General features: G+C 35.4%; 2 protein-coding genes across 6 annotated transcripts; both read right to left on the reverse strand.

Annotated features, from left to right (window-relative positions):
• Positions 1-12,758: 12,758 nt before the first annotated feature.
• LOC131150508 (uncharacterized) lies at positions 12,759-21,898 on the reverse strand. Of its 2 annotated transcripts, none has more exons than XM_058101261.1 (2): positions 21,490-21,898; positions 12,759-13,635 (listed from the first exon to the last, which is right to left on the reverse strand). In XM_058101261.1, exons 1-2 carry the CDS (start codon positions 21,516-21,518, stop codon positions 13,050-13,052), a joined length of 615 nt encoding a protein of 204 aa, XP_057957244.1. In that variant the 5' UTR covers positions 21,519-21,898; the 3' UTR covers positions 12,759-13,049. The 2 variants fall into 2 exon arrangements, with proteins under 2 accessions (XP_057957244.1, XP_057957243.1); XM_058101260.1 differs by lacking the exon at positions 21,490-21,898 and adding an exon at positions 15,538-15,782.
• LOC131150510 (small ribosomal subunit protein eS7) lies at positions 21,823-24,429 on the reverse strand. Of its 4 annotated transcripts, none has more exons than XM_058101265.1 (6): positions 24,191-24,429; positions 23,488-23,578; positions 23,326-23,399; positions 23,104-23,227; positions 22,296-22,478; positions 21,823-22,149 (listed from the first exon to the last, which is right to left on the reverse strand). In XM_058101265.1, the coding sequence occupies exons 2-6, from the start codon at positions 23,560-23,562 to the stop codon at positions 22,030-22,032; spliced, it is 576 nt and encodes a 191-aa protein (XP_057957248.1). In that variant the 5' UTR covers positions 23,563-23,578; positions 24,191-24,429; the 3' UTR covers positions 21,823-22,029. The 4 variants fall into 4 exon arrangements, with proteins under 4 accessions (XP_057957248.1, XP_057957247.1, XP_057957245.1 ...); XM_058101264.1 differs by having other exon boundaries at positions 23,488-23,572; positions 24,191-24,322; XM_058101262.1 differs by having other exon boundaries at positions 21,823-22,478; positions 24,191-24,341.
• Positions 24,430-26,180: the final 1,751 nt, after the last annotated feature.

Consider the following 26,180-nt stretch of genomic DNA (forward strand, 5'->3'; position numbering starts at 1 on the left):
AAGATTCGTCGACAAGGAAATACCCAGAGAAGTTTTGAGCAGTATGAATTTCATCGACGAGGAGTGGGTTTCGTCGACGAAATTATTAAAGGACTCGTCAACGAGATGACGTGGCTCGTCTACAAATTCAGTCCTATAAATATCAAAAACCCAGATTTTTACTTCAAAATTAAGCAACCTCTCACATACTCTCTCTCCCCCTTCGGCTCCCTCCTCTTCTCCCTTCGAATTTCGGGCTGGATTTCTGCCGGTTCGAGGATCTGAAACCACCACGATGCTCCTAAGAAAGTTCTCTCCAAATCTGCCGGAACGGATCGTCGGTGGAACTCCGTTGAAAATCATCCCTGAGTTGAGATAAGACTTTTTAAGCCAAATTTGGTCTTACAGTAGTTATAGGAAATGATATACATGTGAAAATACTGAAATTTAGTACTGTGAGTTCTCATTTCCAGGGTGTTGAGTTAGGAACCCTGCGGGTGCTGGATAGATTTTCTTAGGGGCTTTTCAAGAATCAGGTAAGGGGATAAACTAAGTTAGTATTTTATGAAAATATGTATATTGTTATAGCATTCGATTTTAGAAAATAAATATATTTATTTATGATTTATATATTTTGGAAAATACTGTTGAAAATGATGATATGTTGAATATACGAAAAACTTGTTAGTGTGGCAAGAGTAGAAGTTGATATGAAATACTGTTTTCTAGGAATGTGTTAATGATACAAATTTTTATAATGGAAAATCGGCGTATGGGCCGAGATTTTTATATATTTTGTCAGCATACATGCCGTGCTATGGATGTGATTTGCCAACGTACGGGCTAAGCTATGTATACGATTTGCTAGCATACGGGCCGAGCTATGGAAATGATTTGCCAACGTACAGGCTGTGTTATGATTTGTTGGCGTACATGCCGAGTTATGGTAAAATATGAGATGCTGGCGTATGTGCCGATGATTTTTCATGATATACGTATATATGCAAAATGATATGATTGATTTGAAAATTAATGACATGAAATATCCATGTATTACAGTTTCAGTATATGTTATATGATATCAGAACTTGGTTGGCTTGGTCTAGGCTAGCACTTGCACGGTACCGTTGCTATGTGTCCATGGTCATCATGATCATGATATTTGTGTTAACGCCGCTGTACGGAGTGGTGTGAGATTGGATGGTCGATGTGGTTTATAAAAAGTGTGTGAGCGCCCCTAGTGTACGGACCAGGTCTAGCAAACCCATCAAACTTACAGACTGTACTTTTGATTTGGCAGTGGTCGGCCAACTATTGTCAGGTCCCGCATTCGGGCCACACAACCGAGTCATGTGGGGGTAATATATGACAACAGCCAGCTAACCTGTAACGTCCCTCTATTTCTTAATATAAAATATCACATAATAAATAATATGGTCAACCCAAACCCGTGGGTAGCGGGGACATCTGTTATGCACAGCGGAAAACCTAGCAACAGTAAACATAAAATCTCAACATTCATCCATATAGCATAATACTAGAAACATAATAACAGAGTTCACTACATCTCCCAATTCTGTACATATATTTATATAATCCTCAAAATATCAAAATGGCACTAGGACCATACAATAAAAATCTCCTAGTCCTAGTTTAACGCTTACCCTTCTAGTAGGGTAGCTCCACTCACTCAACAGCGGCCTTGACCCGCTGGTTTCTCTGGGTTTCCTAAAAAATATATTAATGTTAAGGGTGAGACACTTCTCAGTAAGGGAAAATAAACTAAATACAGTTGTGTGACATCATGAACATTTAAAGTGCTTATACATATACAGTATATTTCATAACTCTCGAAATAATCATAATATCATACTGGATAATCATGTACTTTCAGATTTGTTAATAAAGCATAAAATACATAAGCATCTGTTATAACTATAATACTGAAAATATACCCAGGATGAATAGCTAGTTAATGTCATGTATTACCCCCTATGACGGGTTGTGCAGCCCGAAGGCAGGACTCAACAATGGCTGGCCGACCACTGCCGAATCAAATATGTCTGTAAGTACGATGGGTCCGCCACACCCTAGTCCGGACTTCCAAGTGGACGTCCACACTCTACTGAAAGCCACATCGACTATCCATCTCCCATCCCCTCGTGGGATGGTTAGCACTAATCTGATGTAGATATCTAATCTACAATATAGTTAAACATAGATACGGCCTCGTGCCAAAATCATAAATACATGGCCTCGCGCCAAAATCGTAAATACGGCCTCGTGCCGATAATATAAATACACGGCCTTGCGCCAAAATCATAAATACGGTCTCGTGCCGATAATATAAATACATGGCCTAGCGTCCGATACGTTTCAGGTATTTACATTCTGAAAATAACCCATTTATCATATATTCGTCAAACTCAGTATAGCATAAATAGTCTTTTCAAAATACCTAAAATATGCTTTGCTCGTAAAATCATTCAAATCATGATTCACTTCACATAAAAATAATGTTCATGCCACACATATGCCGTTTAAAGTCATGCTTCATATTCTAAAATCATCGTTTCTGGCATCTCATGCATACATATACATTTTAATCATAATAGTAGTATTTTCCAAACTTACATTTCATCTATAATATACAAGTATAACATTTGATTTTCTGAAAATAAATTTACTCATAATTTATGGTATTGTGATGGTTGTTTTCGTATTTATAATATTGTGATTGTATGTTTCCTACTGTTTAGACCTTCGTTATGTGTTCTGATGTATCTCTGGTACCCACGGGTCCAGGTAGATTATGATCTGCTGAGTTAAGGATTGTGATTTTATAATGTAAAAAAAAATGTGGAAATTAAGCAGGTCCCCACATAAATCAAGGATTGGCTTGAGAGTTTTTTTATGTAACGGTAAAGTAGAGTTTAGAATTAGATATCTTAACCTCTTCTTAGAATCCCCATTTATAGTATTGGAGTTTGACCCAAAGGTGATGTGTCATTTATTGGCGAAATATGGCGTAAGTGTGAATCGCTCCGATTGTTATAGCGTTGGCGTAGATTGCTCTGGTCATCATGGAGCTAGCATCAATTGTTCTAGCTGAGCAGTTAACTTAGGTGGTAACTGTCCTTATCAATGTTGGGCTTTAACCTCCTCTGAACTTATGGTAAGTGATATATTTGGGGTATATCAGTTGCCCCCCCTTCAGTTTCGAATTTTTGAAACTTGTTTCCAAAGTTCGAAAGTTGTTGTGATTGTTTTTTTTTTTTTTTTGTTGAACAGCTCTTCTTGAAGCATTTTGGGCTACTTGTGGCTTAATAAGTCGTGCTCTTTTTTTTTTTTTTTTTTATGGCGTAATGAGTTGCGCTTATATTTTGGGTCATTTATAGGTCTCACGAGCTTTGCTCGTCAGTAGGGCCGATTCTTCTTTACCTAATGAGTTGTACTCATTTTTTGGACAGTCTTCTAGCCTCATGAGTGTTGCTCATCAATTGGGTCGATTCTTCTTTACCTAATGAGTTGTGCTCATTTTTTAAGCAGTCTTCTGACCTCACAAGCGTTGCTCGTCAGTTGGGCCGATTCTTTTTTTCCTAATAAGTCGTGCTCATTTTTTGGACAGTTTTCTGGTCTCACGAGTGTTGCTCGTCAGTTGGACCGGTTTTTCCTTGCCTAATGAGTTGTGCTCATTTTATGGGCAGTCTTCTGGTCTCACGAGCGTTGCTCGTCAGTTGGGTTGATTCTTCTTTGCCTAATGAGCTGTGCTCATTTTTTGAACAGTCTTCTAGCCTCACGAGCGTTGCTCGTAAGTTGGGCCGATTCTTTTTTGCCTAATAAGTTGTGCTCATTTTTTGGGCAGTCTTCTGGCCTCATGAGCGCTGTTCGTCAGTTAGGTCGATTCTTCCTTGCCTAATGAGTTGTGCTCATTTTTTGGGCAGTATTCTGGCTTTACAAACGTTGCTCATCAGTTGGGTCGATTCTTCTTTGCCTAATGAGGTGTGCTCATTTTTTTAGGCTATATCTTCAGTAACATTTTGGTAATTTATGATGCGGGATGGTTGTTCAATTTGACAGGTTCTTGCAGTTTTGGTTTCAATTGGGTTAAAAATATGAATTCTGGTATTTTCAATACCAGTTAGGATTCAAAATCGATTCGGGATGGATTTGTTTCAAAGGGTTTGGACGTGTATGCACCAAGTGTTCGATCATTTGGGGCAAAGGGAACTGCAGGTGAGCGTGCAGTATTATAGATTTCGCAGACTATTTTCGTGTCGTCTATGTCATCTGTGGGGCTTATAAACTCAGATTATTTGATTGTATCTTAGTTGATTTGTGAGTTCCATGTTAAATTTTTTGGACATGGGGTTGTGAGTGCAGTGGCAGATTGAAGTTTGAGATTGAGATTTGTGAAATGTCTACCATTGACAACGGTGATTTTGTTACTGTTTGCTTTGATTATGGTGTTGATTGTTCAGCTGATTAGGCTCCAGGTGCTCGACAGAATGTCACTAAGGAGCTTGATTTTGCTGTTTGGGGTTTTTCCGATTGCAGTTGCTATAATTGTGCAATTTTAGTGTGCATTGCAATTTCAACTCAAATTTTCAATTACAATTTCAAATTCACTGTTCAGAGCACTGTTTAGCGCACATGGATGTGCAAGAGTCATTATTACCGAACCCATGGTGCATTCTGCCAACCCATTGGAATTTCAAAGCTTGATTTTGTTTATTTGACTGGTAATGCAACTATCATGACCCCACTATGCATTTGGTGCATAGGTCATTGTTCAATCAATTAAATAACTTAAACATCCTATTAATTATTATTAGCCATTAAGGCGGAGCTCTTCAAGCGTTGAAACTGTGGCATATATTTGTTTTTTTTTTTAGAATTATTATTGTGTGATGAATAAAAAATCATACCTTGAGCATAGGCACGTTGGCTACATAAATCTTGCACATAGAAACATCAATTGTAGTTGAATTCGCATTAGATCCAGAATTTCCCAATATCGCAAGCTGGGTCCCAATTATTCGTCCATCAATTTTCTTACTTGGCTTCTTCAATGCGAGTAAAGTGTCATTGATGTGCTTGAACGTAATAAAGTCGTACCCTTTACTTTTCCTAGTAACCTTGCGGAGGTTCTTGATGGTAGTGTCCCATACAAGGCCACGAATGAAGAGTTTGCACTGGGTAGGGTCCTGATCGGCGATGGATCGAATGGCATCAAGTACGTCTAGGTGTCGGACAGCAGCATTTCGGACGATCTCAATCGAGCCAATGCATCGACCTTCAATTATTTGATGTAGTCATGATCAAGGATTGAAAGAGAAAATCTCTCAAGAAGTTCCCACAAACAATGTCAACTATTGCAACCAAAAATTGAATGACCTTCACGATCCCTTATCACGACCACTTGAAAAGAGATAAATAAATAAGGCTTGGAGACCCAAGGTGTATTCCGGGGGATCTCTCCGATGCCTAAGTCAGGGATTGGCTTGAGAGGTTTTTTATGCAACAGTAAAGTAGAGTTTAGAATGAGATACCTTAACATCTTCTCTGAATCCCCATTGATAGTGATGGAGTTTGACCCAAGGGTGATGTGTCATTTATTGGCAAATTATGGCACAAGCATGAATCGCTCCGATTGTTATAGCATTGGCGTAGATTACTCTGGTCATCATGAAGTTGACATCAATTGCTCTGGTTAAGCAATTGACTTAGGTGGTAACTGCCCTCATCAATGCTAGGCTCTAGTCTCTTCTGAACTTATGGTAAATTATATATTTGGAGTATATCAAATTTCAACCCAATGATTTATTTTCTAATCACTTTCAAATGAGAGGTTAAAGGTACGAGACCCAAATATTGTGTTAGTAGTAGAAGTCGCACAAGTGGGAGAAATGCTCAAATATGAGTTTCAAGTAGTATGTTTGGACCAAGGATTTTGGTTGGAAAAAGAAAAGTAAAGGAAAATAAGAAAGAAACTCATTTTCCACTATATTTTTCCACTATACCAAATACTACCTAAAACAAAATTTTGTTTTTAAATGGTTAAAAATTAAGAAAAAACAAATGTAACTAATTCTCATAAAATTATTTTTTTATTTATAGATTTGGTATATTTTTTGTTTCTTTCTTACTTTTCTTGATAACCAAACATGAAAAAATGAATTCTTTCATATTTTCCGTTCTTTAAGATTTTCAAAGTTCTAAACAGGGTCTTAATGTATGTGTTTTTTTTTTTTTTGGGGATTGACTCTATACTGTCTCTAAATTACACAATTAAGATAGCTCATCTCCCATTCTATATACCTTCCTCTTTTCTTTTCTTTTTTCATATTCAAAATCGAGACCCTTAATATAAAAGTTTGAGAAAATCAACCAATGTCCGGAATCCCAAATGACTACTTTAATGGATCTAAACATATATTAACTCAATATATACTGTCGGTATTGCAATTTTTATGTGAAAGGATTGTCTCTCTTAAATATTTCTAGATCTTCTTTAGAATTATGCACAACATTCTAAGAACTTTGGCTTGACATATAATGCTAGAATTTGCATCTAAGAGTACTTAATTAGGCAAATTACTTTTCAAGTTTGCTTTTTTATGCACAGGTGATCTCCTTTTATGATTTGCACCATAATCTTATTTTTAGGGTTACCAATTAATGATAAGCTCAGATCATTAATCAGCTGCCTATAATAACTAGTTAATGATGAACATGATGAAATGCTCCTTGGAAAGAAAGCATTAAATTCAAATTTTTAAATTTAAATTAAATTTGTATAATTTAGATTAAAAATTGTACAAAGTTATATTAATTATTTTAAAATTTAAATAAGGTTTTAATGAGAAAGAAGGGGGGGGGGGGAATGCATGCTTTCTTTTCCCAAGTAGTTGCCATTTTAGATAGTTTTTTTTTTTTTTTAATCGATGAGCCTATTTCCTTTAACAAAATTTTCCATTCATTCTTAAACAAAATGAATTTAAGAGAGGTGAATCTTGGTGTTTTGTATATTTCAAAAGCTAATCTTAGCTTGTCCCACATTTGCTATAGAACCTCTTTTTATGTAAGACGACTCCTTTGGGCTAGTGATGCATGAGGTGAGTGTAGACACCCTAATTTGTCAGGGACTTATATAACAAAATTTAATAAATTTTATGTCATAAAAAAATATAGGAAAAATGAAATACTAGGGAAATTTTGGATATATTAATTTTACATTGTAAAGAACAAAAAATACAAAAAATAAATGAAAAATAAAAAAGTCAAGCCCTCCAATCCCCTACTGGCACCTGCACACACGCACAAAAGAAGCAATTAGAAAAATCATCAATAAAGATTTAGCGATTTGTTTCTTAATTTGACAACTAGAGTCGTGTGTTTGAGGGATGAAGTGGAACAATCCTGATTATCTAAGTTGTGTCTTCTCTAGATGGCTGGATTGCTGATGATTCAAACAATAAGAGTCCCTCAGGATCTGATGCCTTGCTAATGTCACCCTGTTGTAGAAAAGTTTAAAAAAAAAAAAAAAGTAATAAATAAGGTGAGCCACGTGTCACTACTTTGGGTGGACACGTGGCCCACTAAACCTAACCGGGCTTGGTCCGGTGCAGATCAAAATTTAAAATTAATTTAAAAATTAAAAATAAAATAAATAAAACCATTTGTTCAGAAATCAGACCGGTTCAATTTTAATTTTTTGAAAATTAGAGAAAATTAATTGAAAAAAGTAGAAAAAAAATCAGAAAAAAAAAAATCTAGAAAAATATTTGAAAATCAGAAAAAAAAAATTGAGTTATTTTGACAAAAAAAATGGAAAAAAAAAAACACCAAAAAAATAGGAAAAGGTTTTTAAAAATCTCAAAAAAATTTAGTTCTCAGGGTGGATTTATCTAACAAGATCCTCTCGTTTGGAGGTCTTGTTAGACATTCTTAAATCGCACTATGGTTTTCATCTTCCCTTTAATTTTATTTATTTATTTATTTATTGATCTATTTATCTGTTTATTTTAAAGGAGTTAATCAAAGACCATTATACTCAATTTAGGGATAATTCATGATTAATTAGGTAACGTTTGTCACGACCTGCTCATTTTTCACATATTTTTTTTTATAATAATAATATCATCATAAAATCAAAACCACACCTCTCACATTCCAGCTCAGCAGGTAACAATCCACCTAGACCCGTGGGTATCAAGGATACATCAGAACATACAGCAGAAGCCTACGCAGCAGAAAATGTACAAACATTTACATACCATCATATCATACATCACAATGTACCAGAGTTACTACAATCACTGTACTTCCATATATACATCCCAAAAATGAAATCTATGGACAATTCCCACAAAATCATACTATCCCTACCAAAAACTTACCCTTCAAAAAGGGCAGATAAACCACACTATGCCCGCGGGGCTTTTCCCACTCCCCTATCTGGGACTCTTGAAATTTTTTGTAAAGTTTAGGGGTGAGACACCTCTCAGTAAAGGAAATAAACTAATACTAGTGTGTGACAATATGAGTATTCTGTGTTCAACATATATCATGCATAACATGTTCAGTACTGTTTATCAAATATGGGAAAACTAATATATAAATCAAAACATAGCAAAATATATTGCATTTTCATAACATATCTTATCTCATAATAATAATAACATAAAACAATTCTGGTAGGTTAGCTGGCTGTTTTCATGTATTACCCCCATATGACTGGGTTATGTGGCCCGAAGGCGGGACCTGACAATGGTTGGTCAACCACTACCAAGTCAAACAGTAGCCTGTAGGTCCGATGGGTCTACCCAGACTGGTCCGTACACCAGGGGTGATAACAGCACACTTCTTGAAAATAACCACATCGACCATCCAATCTCACACCACTCTGTACAGCGGCGTTAACACAGATATCATGATCACGAGGACCATGGACACATAGCAACGGTACCGTGCAAGTGCTAGCCTAGACCAAGCCAACCAGATTCTGATATCATATACATATACTAAAATCATGGTACATAGATATCTCATATCATTTATTTTCACATCAATCATATCATTTCACATATATACGTGTATCATGAAAATCATCGGCCCGTACGCCGGTATTACACATTTTATCATAGCACGGCCCGTACGCCGGCAAACATATCCACATAGCACGGCCCGTACGCCAACAAATCACATATATATATATATATATATATATATATAAACATCTCGGCTCGTTCGCCGGTTTTCCATCATAAAAATTCATATCGTAATCAGATTCCTAGAAAATAGTATTTCACAACATTTCTATACTCATGCCACACTGAACAAATTTTCCACGTATTTGACATATCATCAATTAAACAGTATTTTCAAAACATAAATCATATATATATATATATATATATATATCTATTTATTTATTTATTTATTTATTTATTTTTCCTGAAACCAGATGCTACATATATATTTATACTTGCATTTTCTCAAAAAGAACTAGCTTAATTTATCCCCTTACCTGATTCTTGAAATGCCCCTAAGAAAATCTTCCCCGCACCCGCAGGGTTCCCAACTCAACACCCTGAAAATGAAAATTTCCAATATTAAAGTTCAGTATTTTCATGCGCACAACATTTCTTATAACTAGCGCAAAACCAAATATGACTTAAAAAGCCTTACCTCAACTCTGGGATGATTTCCAACTAGTTTTCTTCCACGATCCGCTCCAGTAGATTTGGAGAGAACTCTGCCAGGAGTATCGTGGTGACTTCATATTGTTGATCCGATGAAGATCTAGCCCAAAATCGACGAAAGAAAAAGAGAAAACTGAAGAGGAGAGAGAGAAAAAAAAGAGATGGCTTCCTTAATAAGAAAAAAATTCGGATTTTCATATTTATAAGCAGGGGATTTCATCGACAAGCCCGTCCTTCGTCGACGAGTCCTTCACACATTTCGTCGACAAAATCCACTCCTCGTCGGCGAAATTCAGTTGGCTCCAAAAATCCCTCTCGGTATTTTCTCGTTGACGTTTAAAGCCTTCGTCGACGAAATATTTAAAGTCTTCGTCGACGAATCCCCTATATTCGCCGACGAAGCCCTGCTGACCCCCTTTCCTTTAATCCTTCCAAAGTTCAATGTTGTAAACGAAGTCGACGGCCTCCTTCTGTTTCTGGTTTCCATATCCCTTTTCTTTTATTATTTAACTACCATTTTATTCGGGTCGTTACTACGTTCATAGAACCGGCATGTAGGGGGTGCTAGTACCTTTCCCTCGCATTACTAAACTTTCGATCCCAATTCAGGTTAATGCATACTAAGACTATTAGTTACTTGACCTAAGATTACAAGTCTAGAAGACTAATCAACGAGTAGTAATTAGGTGAACTAACCGCACCTAGGAAAATATCATGTTAGTAGCGACTCCATCAATTTTTTAATATTATTATCTCTCGCCATGCTAGACCCTTTCTCGGAGATGTTGTGACAGTGAGACTTTGTACATTCATTTCCGATGAAATATTTTTTAAACGAATTGAATTTGTGAGAAGTGAAAAGCCTCTAAGTCCCTTTATTTGTTTTCTTTAGTTTTCAAGTCTATATATTAATGAGAAAGTATTTTTCATTTGTTGTTTTTGACCTTTTTTTCTATAAAATCATTTTTATATGATGGTAACTAGAGCTCTTTAGGCACCTGACTAATTTAATAGAGCATTGAGTTCAACTCTTTATTCCTCTCCACTTAGTTACAAGGTCTTATTTTAATTGATAAGTCTAAACTCTAGGACTCAAATAAGATTCTACTAAAAAGTCTTCAATTCTCTACTCATTTTACCATATAGTGCGCACCCTTTCTCTTTCATCGAATATTGTATACAACAAACAAGTAATATATTGTCACCGCAACTCTCACAAAAAACCAAGAATTAGAAGTTAATAAAAGAGTAATAGACCAATGGACGAAACTCTACCAACCTTATTCTTGCACACGAAAAATGTTATTTTTACAACTCAAACCGAGATGTAATAAATCACCTTACACACCCACCCTTAAAATACATAGTCAAAAAAATAAAAATAAAAACTCATCCTCAAAATAAAGAGAAATATAAAATGTTTTATATATGTACGTATATGTGCGCACATGCCCTAGAAATACTACTGCACTAAAAAAAAAAAAGTGAATAATTGGAGAAATATTTTGTGGTGATGGAGCAACCTCCATCTCCAACAACAGATTATTAGTTGGCAAATCCAAAAAGGGAGAGAGACAATTTCTTGGAAAAATCTTTGTACATCAAATGCAAATTTATAGTAAGAAATGAGATGCCCACAAGGGCACATAAAGATCAAAGCATGACGAAAGAAAGTAACATGCTTAATGAAGGAAATAAAGCAAAGGGATAGACAAAGAGGGTACAAAAGAAAAGAGCTTGATAGTTTGTTGGGGGGTGAAATGGCAATGGTAGATTGCTGCCATACCAACCTCGATTGTGAACTATGGAGTGAAATGGATGAGGTAACAACTGGACTTGCACCAAAAGTTCCCCCACACTTAATTGTCTTTTTATTTGTTGGCACATCCCATATTGGTTTTAGAGTGAAGTATAAGCAAATCAAGGACTCTAAATGTGGTGGTAGGCTGGCTAGCTAGGCTAACCTAAAGGGTCGCTAGCCTCCTATAAACTAAAGTAGTACGGTGGAAAAAGCAAGGGGGCAACCCTAGCTAACACCATCCATGATTTGCTTTTGTTTTTCTTTGTTTTTGCTTTTTTGTTTTTGGTTTTCTTTAGTTGTGTTTGTAGACTTGTTTGGGTATTGTACCATTATTGCAAAAGGTTGTGAGACAAGGCCTCATGCGTGGGTGGAAAAAATATTTGATGGTATATAAGCATATGTATATAACTTTAATGAATGTATTGTGTAATATACTAGAGGATGGTTCTTCTAATTTTTTTTAAATAAAAATTGTGAAAATATTGTCTTATTTTTCAAGTTTTGAAGTGTAGAAGAAATTTTAGAAACATTTTGTTACTATTTTGCAAAATGTTGGATGTTGAAAAATTAAAAGACTGGTAACTTTTTTCGCAACCATTTGAAGTATAAAAATATATTTTTCTTAACTAAACATATCCTCTTTTCATTTGAATTATACTATAGAAGTAGCTCATTTTTCAGGTAAATTTCATAAATGGTGTCATAATCGACTTTACTGTCAGTTACATTGAGCCCTACACATTATTTTAACGTCCTCCAATGTGTAATATACAAGTCTCTTATATAATTGACCGAATGATCATAATAAGTTCTTGTGGTCTTGAAGGGCAAAAAAAAATCATTAAAAGCATTGTGATCCTTGACTTTTCTTAAGAAAAACCTAGTCCTAACCCTTTCGATTGATAAAAGAAGAAAATAAAGTGGTACATGAGGGGGACGAGCTAATTAGATAGCTCAAATGCTACTAGGAGAGAAATTCACTAATAGGAAAAGTTGTTGCACAATCGAAGATACTAAATCAATATATAAAGTTAGCTTAGTGTATATTATATAAAGTTAGCTTAGTGTATATAATATGTCGCAGATTGAGTTTAGTGACCAATTTGAAAGAAATGAAAAAGTTCAAAATCATATATTTCATTTTTATTTATATCATTTTTTGGACTTGAGGCATGTCTCGTGCTAAAACTATATGTTGGATTGTTTGATCCTTAGATAGTCGATTGTGAGGAAATGGATTAATTTCAATAAAATCAGCTGCAACCATATCGTGCTTTAACATTTTGATATGCACATTGCTTCTTAATTATTCAAATATCTCTAATATATATACATCATCCATTCATACAAAGCACTTTGAGGGTACTAAAATAGATAATGTTGTTCATCTCAATCCTATTAGGCTTTGGTAAATTGGGTTTCAAAGGATATGTGTTGTGTAGCGAAAAAAAATGCCCATTACAAATACAAACCATTAAGCCAATTTAGGGGAAAAAATTATGAGGGAAATACAAATTCAATGTTTGCATACAATAAGCAAACTTAGGATTAATTCTTCTCAACTAATAAATATTATTATCCTCTTGATTTGCCATTACCATTCTACTCAGAGGACTAGGCCCAAGCTTCTTCCTTCTCATGGCACTCCTCTTTCTAATCACCTCCATTTGGTTCCTCCTCCTAACTTGCATCATTGCTTCTTCTTCCACAACAAACCTCCTCATTAGAACATCATCCGTCAAAGATTTTCCCCGGAAAACTCTCCTCCCTTCAATGCTAATTCTCGCGCTCGCAATTCCCTCATTACTAATTCTTGCACTGGGGAGTGACCTTTCTTGGGGTGTTGTGGAAAATGGCTTCGATCTTGGGTAAGTGTTGCTTCTTCTCGGTGGAAGCTCGGCCCGGAAAACCTCGGTGTAGGAGGAGATTGGTGCACAAAGACAAACTCTAGTGAATGAAGTGGCTACCCTTAGGGAGGTGCATTTCTTGAGCTTGTGTGTTTTGGGATTAATGTTGGTGGTTGGATTGATGTCTGTGGATTTGGAAATTGTTTTCCATAGAGAAGCATTACTCGTTGGGATTTCTGTGGATTTAGAAATTGTTTTCCATAGAGTGGCCATCTCCATTGCTCTCTGATACCAAGGCTTCCTGCAGTAGCCAAACCAAACAAAAACTGTCACAATAGTTTTCAAGATTTCCAAAAGGGGTAGCAGGAAGTAGACCTCCAAAAATTTGTGAGGGACCCATCAAATGAACGGTGATGATACCGGTCACAATGTAAAAAAATTTCTCAGACTAGTAAAATACTTGGCAATTAAGGAAAGCCGATGGAAACATTTTCAATGCCAATCCATCAAGTACTGATTCTGAAATCAATGCCAAACTTTCTAGGTCAAAATTGAGAACATGAATTTGACAATTTCAACTGTAAAGTTTTTCTTGTGACCCAAAGTCAAACCCACAAGAAAAAGAGTCACTAACATCTTGTGAAGGCAGACTGGGTCAGAATATTTGCTCAAAAAAGAAAAAGGACTGGGTCAAATATTTGGAAAACTTTAAATTTCAGACTTGGACTTTGTCTTGCGGTAATAAACACTCAATCAGTCACTGCAGTTGTCTCTTCTGTTTTGTGCGTGTGTGCATAATGAGCAAACGGCCTTCAAAACTTTCATATTTTTTCTGGGTCTTACTCATAAAGCAAAAGAGAAACCAGGAAGTATTCATGTCTGAGAAAATGTTCAGAAACAATTTGCAAACAAAGAACTTGGGAAATTAACTTTGCTAATTCAATACAAGTAATTTAGAATGACAGCATAACCTCTTTTTAACTTTCAAACGTTTTCCAAGTTCAGAACTAAATGCTATTATATGACATGCTTAAACCCTTTTTCTTTTTCTTTTGAATGTGGTTCAAACCTTAACTGAAAAGACAACTGGTAGACTCATAGAAGACCATATGCAGATCACAGTCAATATTACGAGTAGATGTCAAACAAGAGAAATGAGAACTCAAACAGCTTTTGACCAATTGACTTCCAAGAAGACTACAATTTATATAAATAATAAAACAATATAAGGAAGAAAATAGATTTTATAAGTAAGAAGAAAAATATAAGGAAGAAAATAGATTTTATATGTATAAAGAATTGGTCTATTTGGTGGCAGACCAAGCAACCATGTGGTGCACTTTGGTGGTGTTTGATTACCTAAAACCAACTATAATTTTTTATTTTTACTTTACAACAACCCACTCCCCAAACAATTAAGAGAGAGAGAGAGAGAGAGAGAGAAAGAAACAGCTTGTGGGTACACTTGCCAACGCATGGGCTTGTATACACATATAATCACTGGGTCAGGCCCAGGCCCAGGCCAAGGCCCAATGAAAATTAAGGTTGTTGGAGCTTTGAGACCCAAATTCAATCTCTAGTGTAAGTCTACCCTAGAGCCCATCCATTAATCCTCTCAAAAAGAAGTCCTTTAATTGTTCAGGATGTGCTCAGGTTGAACAACCCATACACAACTGAGAACCTACCTGTAGGCTTAATAATAAATTTTTATGATGGAAATTTGAATGGGCATGAGGCACAAACCCCAAATTTGATTAATGGGCCTGTGTTAATTAGATTAATCGGCCTAAGGCCAATTTCGAGGCCCATTGGGCCTTAACTATGCAACAGGAATGGCCCATTCCTTGCTCCCATTCCCTTCATCCCTTCCTAGAACTCCAAGGTTCTAACATGGAAGTCCAAAGACCAAAGCTTTGGAATAGGATACCTTCATTAAAATTTTTGGGGATACAAAACAAGTAACCCTATGCCCCCATACGCAGTGTGAGTATTCCCAATTTTAGAAATTGCAAGAGGGATACAGATGATCGATGCCCTGAAATTTCTATATATGTGCAGTGTTGAATGAACAGATGCATAAACTTGTTTCTAGCAACTGCAGCTAATGAACAGATGCATAAACCTGTTTCTAGTAACTGCAGCTGCAAAAGAAAAGAAGCAGAGAGAGAGAGAGGGAGAGAGAGAGAGGTGTGGGCACGCATACCTTGTAGGTGAGTTCTTTGGATCTTGCATGAAGTATGAGAGAGGTGGAGTGAGAGAGGAAGGGAGTTCATATCTGGGTAGAGAGAGAGAGAGAGGAGGGAGCGAGGAGCCCTTTCCCCTCAATTTGTGACTGATAATGAATTAAAGATGGGTTGGCAAGTGTGCTTCTTTGCTTTTTTCCACCCCTTTTCTTTATTACATCCCTTCTTTTGCTTTGGCAGGCATGTATGATTCCTGTTGATTTTGTGTGAATTTGAAATTTCAAAGGCAAAGTGAAATTTTTTACTTTTCAGTCAAATTACAGAACAGTCCCTTATCGCCCCAAAAGGGAATCCCTATCCATTCCAGTGCTTTATGGGGTAGAGAAAGTAATTAGTGCACACTACCCTAGTAATCATGTTAAGCCTCCTACTTGTTTATGATTGGGAGCTTTTAGATCAGTTGGAAACAGTGTGTGTGCAAAGATATCCCTTGCCTGCCAGTGCCTTGGAACAATCATAGAGGATCAAACTTCATTCCCTATTCTAATTGGGTCTTTCAGTAGTAGGGCATTGATTTTGCAGGCTTGATCTCATGATACTGTTCACACTTTTGAAATTAATTAACAATATGTGGTTTGGTTTATGAAATCATGACTTGGGATGCACGACGAGTGATCAATTTGCTTGCTTATGAAATTATTGCTATTTCAAATTATGTGTTTGCTTTTCATTTTTTTGGACTTGTATATGGGCAAGTGCACAAAAGCTTAATGAGGATATGTCAGACCCAGATGAGTTTTGAATTCACACAAATCATTTCTCCCTCTCTCTCTCTCTCTCTCTACTGTTATTCTGCAGATGATGATTAGAAAGGCCCAAGCCTTAATTTAAAGCTATTTGTAGAGAAATCCCTTCCCTTGGTTAGGCCTAACCCAATAGTACTGTTCAATTTGTTAAGTTTATCATTTAGGCCAAGGTACCAACCCCTTTATTTTTTTAGGTCAAGCCCCAAAGAAAAATAAGTGAAGAGAAATGTTAAGGACAGTTGTAGTAGGTGAAATTTTCTGAAATCCTTCTATCAAATGCTGATAATGTAATGCAACACATACATATGTCAGTCTCATGATGCACACAATTCATAGACTGCTATGAACTAGGAACTAATGTTCTCAACCCGAGCTTGGGTTTCTCCATCAACCAAAAAAAACCCTAATTTCTAGTACTTCATTTTTTGGGGCATCAAATGTTAAATGTTATCATTAATTGTGAAGTTTATAATTTTCAGTAAATTCATCCTAAGAAAAATGTTTGATGATTTTTACTAGAATTTTTATCTATTATCAACAACGATCGTGATTTTAGAATTTGATAACTACTCAACAAGAAAGTAAATTTTTTTTTTTTTTGAAATGATGGCCCCAAGGTCATTTGGATACCCTCCTCCACTTAAACACAAAAGCCCTCCCCCACTTAAACATAAAGTTACTATCTTAAATGAAAAGTCGTAATTCTCAAGTTCAAACTTTGATCATTTAACAAGGAGAGCCTTGAGTTTACCACTTAAGCCATGCTTTGGGGGGCAAAATAGAAATTAAAATTGCGTGTAAATAGATGAAAACAAAAAATATAATGTGTCACCTCAAATGTCAAAAACATACATATAGGCACACTCTCAAAAGATTCAATGTGCCCACTTAGAAAATATCAAGGAAAAACTATCCACGCTCTACTAATTAAAGCTTCCTAAGTCAATCATGTGAATACATCAATAATATTCTTAAGTGAGAGAGAATGCACGCGCTTCCATTAATATATATATATCCCTTTAAAGGTTGTTGAAAAGGCTTTACTAGAGGAGTTGGGGGAGGGTGAGGTTTGATCCTACACTGCATAGAAAAATGCTTTCTTACAACTTGGCTATATGTGCTCTTGAATGCTTAGATTAATTTGAATCCCATAGTATTATAATCAAATGTTTAAATCCGTAAATTCCTATGACTTATTCCTAATATTTTCTCAAATCTACATTTTCTTGACTTTTTTTCTTTTATTTAAAAAGAAAAGATAGAAAAAAGTACATGTAAACCTAAAAACTATTTTATTTTTTATTGTATTGCTTAGTAGTCTTTGTGCCTAGTGTAATCATTTGGTCGTAAAAGGAAACCCATTTTAGATTATTCAAAATATTGTTAAATGAATCAAGGTGTGGACATATATGCATATAAATATCTACATGATTCAGCCTTTATGAGCATATGTACATATTGCATAATTTTAAAATGGATGACATGATGACTCTAGCTTGAGTGGGCTGTTGTGTATTCAGATTCCAATTTCCAAAAGCTGTTGCAAAGAGAAAAGGAAATTATAATTGGAGAAGTTGGAAAGAGAACTGCCCCATGTACCATCCAAACTTCTTTAGGGTCATAGTACTGTCCTTGGAGATGCCTGGGCAATGACATGCTATGCAATTCTAGACAAATGGATTCATTTTTTGATCCATTTGGAAGAAGTTGGATAAAGGATTGCCCCATATTCTAGTGGCAAAATCCCACAAATGGTTTCATTTTTGGATCATGTTTTTTTCTTGGAGATGTGTGATAAGGGATAGACTGTTTCCTTTCACTTGAGTTTTCTTTCTTTATTTTTTTTTTTTTTTCTTTTTTTGAAATCTCACATAGCTTTTGTTTACCCTCCACTCGAGTTTTTTTTATTTTTTTAAGTCTCACGTTGCTTTCTTTTTTTCTTTCTATTTTCTATCCCTAATAATGTTGTCTACCACGTTTAATCAATCACAGGTTCTATAAACTCACACTACATCTAACTATCTCAAATTTCATAAAACTCAAGTTCATATCAAATTTAATAGCAAACAGTGCCTCAAATTTCATGTAATTGACGAAAACTTGAAAACAAAAGTTCAAATGAGTAATAAGAAGAGCATAGAGAAAAAGAAAGAGAACAACCTTTCCCAACTTTTAAATTCTCATTATAAGGTGACAAAGAAGACTATGCACCAAATGAATTTAGGAATGTTGCTATGAGTTTTATCAAGTATTTTTGGTCAAAAAGGACAAGATAAAGGAAGGAGAGAGAGAGAGAGAGAGAGAGAGAGAGAGAGAGAGAGAGAGGAAGAGGAATGGGGTTTGCAGTCATCATTTGCTTTCCTCATTTTGTAGACCATAGAAATCATATTGTCCACTTGGGATGGGGAGTTGAGGAGTTTCCCATCAAAAAGAAAGAGTGGCTGGTGATGATAAGTGGCCAGCAATAGCAAACCCATATGCACATATTTTCTGAATGCTAAGTCACTTCAAGTTGGAATTTAACATTCCAACTATAATATGGAACATTCATTTCTCAAACCAAACTTAAAAAATAAAAAAATAAAACTCGTTATAAGTTTTCTATATTTTCAAATTCTAAATCTTACATGAAATAACCGTAACTTTTCTATTGTGAATTACGAGCCTACTCCATCCCTACTCTTTTTTCAGTCAAAATGCATAGGCAAATTAGCCCAACTATTAGCACATTTCATCACATGTAATGTAATGCAAGCAGGCCATTGCAGTTTCTACTATAACTTTTCAAGAAATGCACATTCTGAAACATCACAGGTGTTGCACTGCAGGCCTAAAGGTTCAACAGTTCAAACCCAGTGGACATAGAGTGGCAGGCCTTATGCAACATATATCACCAAGAAGAAGAAGGATAGCGTCACCACCATTCAGTAACCATTGGGCATAATGCTATGAAAATGCATAACTCAACAGTACAAAACTCAGAATTCTTCATAATTAGGGATACCAAACTCAACTTTATTGTTATTTTCCATTGTCTCCACTCCCAATATGATCTCACAAACAAGTAATGATCATAAATTACCTTTACTATTTGGGACCCATCAATATGGTATTTGATGCGTTTCCCAACAATCTCAGTGGGACACAAAATATCTTTAAGCATGGTATTGTGATCAATCAATATTTTTGGTGATTTGCCATCTTCTTCTTCTCATTCTCTACAAGAACTTAGAAATTAATGTAAAAATCATTTTTTCCTTTCTTTTTCTTGTTTTTTAGTCTAAAATGATTTGGACATATGAATATAGCCTTGCTTACACTTATATAGAGTTGAAGCAATTAGGAAATTTTAACTCGTATTTATTATTAAGATTACAAAAATATTTTTATAATTAATGAATACTATTATAGTAGTAACTTTTTTATAGATATATATTATCAAAAACTACTACTTTAGGTCTAGTATCTATATAAAGTAAACTTTAATATGCATATCGAACATTTTTTTTTTCTCTCCAACTTCAATCACTAGTTAAGTCCCTTGCGGCACCATTAATTAACTTCTTTATAAATTCATCCTCTCCTCTACCTGTTTAATTTGCTAGCTACTTCAACAAATTCATGTTCAACTCCCCCACCAAAAATATAGCCCACTAATACGTGTGTGCGCGCGTGTCATGCTTCTCTAGGATTAAAAAAAATTATACTTTTTTTAAAGGAAATTAAACAAAAGTAGTCTGATTTTTCCTTCCAAATTCTTAGGATTATTTTTTCCCTTTTGGGGACAGTTAAAAAAAAATTTTAAATTAATTAGCCCTAAAATTAACTAGATCTCTGGTCTTGCAGTTGCAGGTCAAAATTTCTTGACCATACATTAAGAAAATGTCTTTTTTGGCAGCTTGATCATTAGCCCAGTAAACTTCAAATAAACCAAAAAATTTTAGAAAGCCTCTGCAATCTCAGAAGATGTACGAAAATGCATGTGTATGAACAAAAGCATCATGATCAAATGCATGCAAGGAATAGATTTACATGTCATGCTACATGCATGTGTGTGTGTGTGTGTGTGTGTGTGTATATATATATATATATATCATCTGCTCATGCTTCATGCTCCTGTATATATATATATATATATATATATATATATATATATATATATATACTGTACCCTGCATCATCTGCTTATGTCCATGCTCCTATACGGAGAGAGAGAGAGAAAGAGAGAGAGAGAGACGAGAGTAATTAACCGAACAGAGCATGAACTGTGATTATTAAGAGAACCTGAAGATGGCTTTTGATGTGAGATATGGTGAGCACTTTCACATTCATTATCTGACAAATCAGATAATATCAGCAGGATTCCGATTTGCCATTCTGCCTGTGTCGGAACTTCAACGCTTTTGGGCCTTCCAATATCAGTTACTGCTTTATTTTTAATTTTGCATTTTGAAAAATAACTTTGGTTTTTTTCAGTTCAAAGCCCTTTAACTTTGAAATAACGTGATCAATTTAGTCGCTAAAAGTTTTTCATCTTTTCTACTATTCGTCTTCTCTGCATTGTAGGAAGAAGTTTGAGGTCTTGCAAAAGTTTCAGAAGAGATTACCGTTGTTATTTTCTAGAAGAGGTTCTGTCTTCCATGAAGATCCAGTGGGATGCCCCATTCTTTTGACGAGGGGAACGTCAATACCAAAGGAATATCATCCCAATATTATAATAAGCAAACAAACAGCAGAAGAGAATCGCTCTTGGAATTGTGATTCCATTCCAGCCTCAATTCATGCCAACCAAACATGCAGTAAACATTGAAGTCATTAACCTTCTTCTCTAATTATTGTAATGAGAAAAGCAGTCTAGAAGGAACGGTGAATTCAACAAACATGGAACTTCATAAAACATTAATAAATTAAGAGTATGAGAAACCGTGAATACATGAATCATAGGAGTTCATTCTTAGATTTCTCCATATGAACAACTCTTGCCAAGGAAGATGGAAAGACGGCAATAGCCAAAAGGAATGATCAGGTAAGATTCGCTATGGAATAATATATTCTCACAGCTCAATCCTCTAGATTGCAGACATATGGGGGAAATCTTAACACATTCTTCAGGAGCAAGTTTAAACAAGGAATGACTAGTTGAGGTTTAAGATTAGTGATAAATACCTGTCTTGTAAAATGGCTGTCGAGATCATGGAAGATCGATATCCCTTTTGGGAGGAGTTTGGAATGGAGCGTACAAGCCCCAGTATTTCACCCCCCACATCTCACATTCCTTCTGCAAGAACAACCTCTCCTGTATTTCTTCCCCCTCTGGTCCTCATTCTTTCAAGCCAGAAATTCTATTTAGTTTACAGAGCATTATAAACTGGTAAAAATGACCAGGGCAACCATAGTTTCAATAGACCAACAAGAACAATGGGGCAGAGCTCCAACAAACACCAGGAAGGAAAAGAATTACGAACACTAACAATAAAAATCAACACCTGCAGACAAATCTTAACAAAAAGGCCATAAATAGCTTTCAACCGAAGAAAATAAAAAGCACAAGGTTCTACAACCAGTATTCTCCCAGGATATAAAGTCAACAGAAAAATGTTTCCATGTTCCAAGTTAAAAAGACATAAAGGCCAAAATCTCAAACAAAAATTTTTAATAGTTCCCTATTAAAAGCAATACTAAAAAAATGACAAGCCACAGCAGCTCTTAAGCCTCTGTTATCGGATATTCAAACACAACATCTTTCCCAGAGAGCTTTCTGTATACGCCAGCAAAGGTCTCCAGCTTGTACTCTGTGTCATTTCTTGCTTTAGGGTCTAGGAATATCTGGCAATGTGAAAAAACACCACCAGGTCAACAGAATACATTAGAAAGTGAAGAGTAGAAGAAAATAACAAAACATTATTGTTATTTTCTATTCTCTCCACACCCACTATGATCTCAACAAGCCCTTCATAATGATCATAAATTACCTTCATTATTTTTGACCCATCAATTCTGTATCTGATTCTCTTTCCCACAATTTCTGCAGGACACACAATGTCCTCAAGCATGGCATCATGCACAGAAGTAAGTGTGCGCGACCGCGGTCGCTGAACAGCTGAACCTTTCTTTGGTGGACGCACTATCCTTCGGGTGGCAATCAGGACAACATCCTGTAAAAGATTCTCAATTGCGGTTAAAACTAGCACAAGCAACTTAAAGAGGAGAGGAAGGATTGAAAAGATCCAACTTGCAAATAATAATGATCAACAAAACCTCATGCAATTGAATAATTATCATCTTTTTACATGTGCCAAGAAAAGATAAGATCACAGAAAAATTAACCCCTCTGAAGGAGCACATAAAATCTCCATAATCCAGAGGCTTTCTACATCTAAACCTACTTCCTCTAACCTTCATGCTATAGAAAAAGGTAGTGGAGGGTCTAAGTGCAAGAAGGTAAACTCCACAACAGAAACTCATGTGTTAATTCTTTGACCCCAATTTATCAAAATATACAGCACTTATCAACAGTGGAAAATCCTTTCAAATTCCCATTGAAGGAAACCACGCAATCATGAGGTTGCCAAGATTTTACTCAACTAATTGTTACTTCAATATCATAGGGTTGGCTGTTGATTTGCACTAATATGAAGGGAAAATTGGAAATACAGGAAGTGACAAGCTAGAGATAAGTACAAGATCAACTGACATCTGTAGTAACAAAGCAATGTTCCTTGGTTTTTTCAATTGCATGACAAAGTTCAGTTAGGGAAAAAAAAAAGGAGTTCAAATTACCTTGCCACTGAACTTTTTCTCAAGCTCTCTCACAAGACGAACATGAATCTTGCGGAAAGATTTCCTCAATCTATAAGGAACATGAATAACAACAGCCTTGCGATTGCTAGAGACATCAATTTGACTGCAAATTGTAGTAGGTATCATCAGTATTAAGTACATATTGTTATTCTTTCAAAGGCAATACTTTCAAACATGACTTGCTGACAGAGTAGCACTTACACTGCAGAATTAATGAAAAGGTCCTTTAAGTCACTTTTAAGCTCTTGATTGGTATTCTCCAAATCAAACAGTGCCTGCAGACGCATTGATAATGGGAATCTCAAGCAAATAGATGAAGGAGGCAATTAAAATTGGCATCAGCAATAAAATAACAAACAGAACCTGAGCAACTGTATCCTCAAACTCAGTGGGTTCTGCGTGCTGGTCTTTCTGGATTTTCCTCCTTGAACTATACATTTTGACAAATCTGGACCTTAAAAAAGAGGAACATTTAGTGCTAATATCAGATATAACCCAATTTCAGTATACGGATAATAAAAAACTGGAATTAGATTCAAAGGAAAGAGTAATAATAAAAACTAGCAGCTCGATAGCAATAGTTCCAACTCGGGCCAACTTCGACGAATCTAGAGCTTCTTCATACAGAATAAAAATCTAATCCCACAAGACGACCAATTAATACGATAATAACCACCCAATATGAGAGTCAATCCAGAGTAACATCTAGAATTAACAGCAAAAAGTATTAAAATATAAAACACATAAAACAATATCAAAACATATTTTATTTTATATCTGAATAGCTAAATAAACGTAAAGAAAAAAAAAAGGAAGATTGAAACTAAAAAATCAGCTTAACTAAGCCTTGTGCAGCCACCAGGACCTAGCAAAGTTTTTTTTTTTCAATTGTATTGCGTACAAATTGCATAAAAATTCATCAATCAAATCATCAAGAACCAAACGGACGACAAGGAAAACATGAAAACTTGTACGACAGATACATCACATGTAATGCAGAAGAAAATGAGGGCGACCCAGATGACGAACTTGTAGAAGAAGAAGACCCATCGCTCTAGACACATACCTTACGATTCAGCGACGAGGGAAGAAAACCAACGTCGATCTGCACTGCGAGGAAAACCCTGGCGCTAGGAGGAAAGAGACGGGGCAGAAGAGTAGGGTTTTAAAGGATGGGAATCGTGTGCCCTTAAATGGACGGCCGAGATTGATTCGCCCTGCTGAGATTGATTAAAGCTGATGTGGGCTTGGCCTAGATCAGCGTTTGTTCTTGGGGCTTGGGTTTAGGAAATCGAAGCCTGGTATGGCCCGGCCCAGTCAAAAGATCCAGAACTATTAGCCTTCCATGAATTTTATTTAAGCCGAAATACATGATACATAACTTTCCTAAAATTTCAAAAAATACATGACACATGATCAACCTTGCAACATAACTAGCAAGGGAATTGTAAAGATCGAGATGAACGAGTCAGTATGGAAGTTGAAGGATGTTAGATATATTTTAGACCTGAGAAAGAACTTGATCTCAGTTAGTCAACTGGCAGATGAGGGATACATCTCAATATTCATTGGCGATGAATGGAAGATTTCAAGGGGTACATTAACAATTACACGAGGTAAGAAAAGTGGAACGCTTTATATGACTTCTAATGCATGTATGTCTATTTCAGTTACTACATAAAATGTCGATAACAATATTTGGCATCAACGACTTGGTCACATCAGTGAGAAGAGACTCAAGGTGATGCACTCAAAGGAAAAGTTAAGTGATGTAATGCTTCAAAAATAATTATTACAAGAGGATGTAGTGGATCCTAAAAAAATTTAAATTAAATAAATAATTAATTAATTATATTATTTTAATTAATTAATTAATTAATTAAATTATTATTAATTAAATATTATAATAATAATAATAATGATATTGATATTATTATTATTATTATTATTATTATATATCCAAACTTTGCTTCAGGAAGCATTTGAATTGGAAATCCAAGAGAAGCCGCAGCCTCCCCCCTTCTAAATCTCTCTCTGGCTCACCTCCGTCTCTCTCCCACTTCCTTCAATTTCTCGATTGATTTTCGCTCGATCGAAAATCAAAAAATACCGCTGGACTTCATTCTCCGTCATTAGAGCGGATTTGTCATAGGAGCGGTGTAGGCATCATTCCTAGAGTAAGGTAATATTTCCCTATTTTCTCAATTTTTCTTTAGATCTTTAACCAAATCGACAATCGGGCACCACCGCGGGGTCCTAGTCACAATCGTCGTCATTTTGGTTGGAGTAAAATTTTCAATTTGGGTTTTCTAAGCACCATTTCAAAGTAAGAATGGGATTTGAGGAATTAAATAAATTGGTCATATTTAAGGGTATAATTATTTATTTGAAATTTATGGGCTTAAGAAATATTAAAATAGTATTTTATTTATGATTGATTTAATGGAATTATGATTTTTGATTCAAGGTCCGGGTAAGCGTCGTAGGCATCAGTTTGGGATTCCTGTTTGCGTAGTTCAAGAAATTAGGTAAGGGAATAAATTAAGTCAGTATTTTTCATGGAAATATTTACTATTTTATAACATTTTATTCTAGGAAATTATGTATAGCATATAATTATGTTTGAGAAATTTACTGCTGTTAACAGGAGATTGTTTTAATACATTTAGTTAGGAAAAATGATTTCAGTGCAGATTTTATGAGTAGAACATGATTTACTTTTGCGTGGCATGGGTATAAAATTTTATAATTTTATGTAATGACAAAAAGTTATGTTTTCAGAATAACCATGTTATCACTGTTTAAGGAAATTGTTAAAAACCGTACGAAAATATGTTTAAAGCATATTATAATGTAACGACACAAGGGCCGTAATTTATATGATACAGCGCAAGGGCCGTAATTTATATGAATGGCACAAAGGTCATAATTTATATGATATGATATGTCGACGCAAGGGTCGTGATGTATGATATGCTATTTTTATGAGATTATTATTATGACAGATATTATGATGAAATAGTTATGTTCAGCATATGAAACATAGTATATGATAT

The sequence above is a fragment of the Malania oleifera genome, chromosome 3, assembly GCF_029873635.1.
Source record: "Malania oleifera isolate guangnan ecotype guangnan chromosome 3, ASM2987363v1, whole genome shotgun sequence".
In the NCBI taxonomy this organism is placed as follows: Eukaryota; Viridiplantae; Streptophyta; class Magnoliopsida; order Santalales; family Ximeniaceae; genus Malania; species Malania oleifera.

Bases quoted from the DNA above. Each gene is read 5' to 3' on its own strand.
- LOC131150510 (XM_058101262.1), bottom strand. From the start codon at position 23,562: ATGTATAGTTCAAGGAGGAAAATCCAGAAAGACCAGCACGCAGAACCC. The intron at 23,228-23,325 runs GTAAGTGCTACT...TACAATTTGCAG, and splicing joins CTTTTCATTAATTCTGCAGT to TCAAATTGATGTCTCTAGCA. The intron at 22,479-23,103 runs GTAATTTGAACT...AATCTTTTACAG, and splicing joins AGAAAAAGTTCAGTGGCAAG to GATGTTGTCCTGATTGCCAC.
- LOC131150508 (XM_058101261.1), bottom strand. From the start codon at position 21,518: ATGATCTCGACAGCCATTTTACAAGACAG. The intron at 13,636-21,489 runs GTATTTATCACT...TGGCTACTGCAG, and splicing joins ACAGCCATTTTACAAGACAG to GAAGCCTTGGTATCAGAGAG.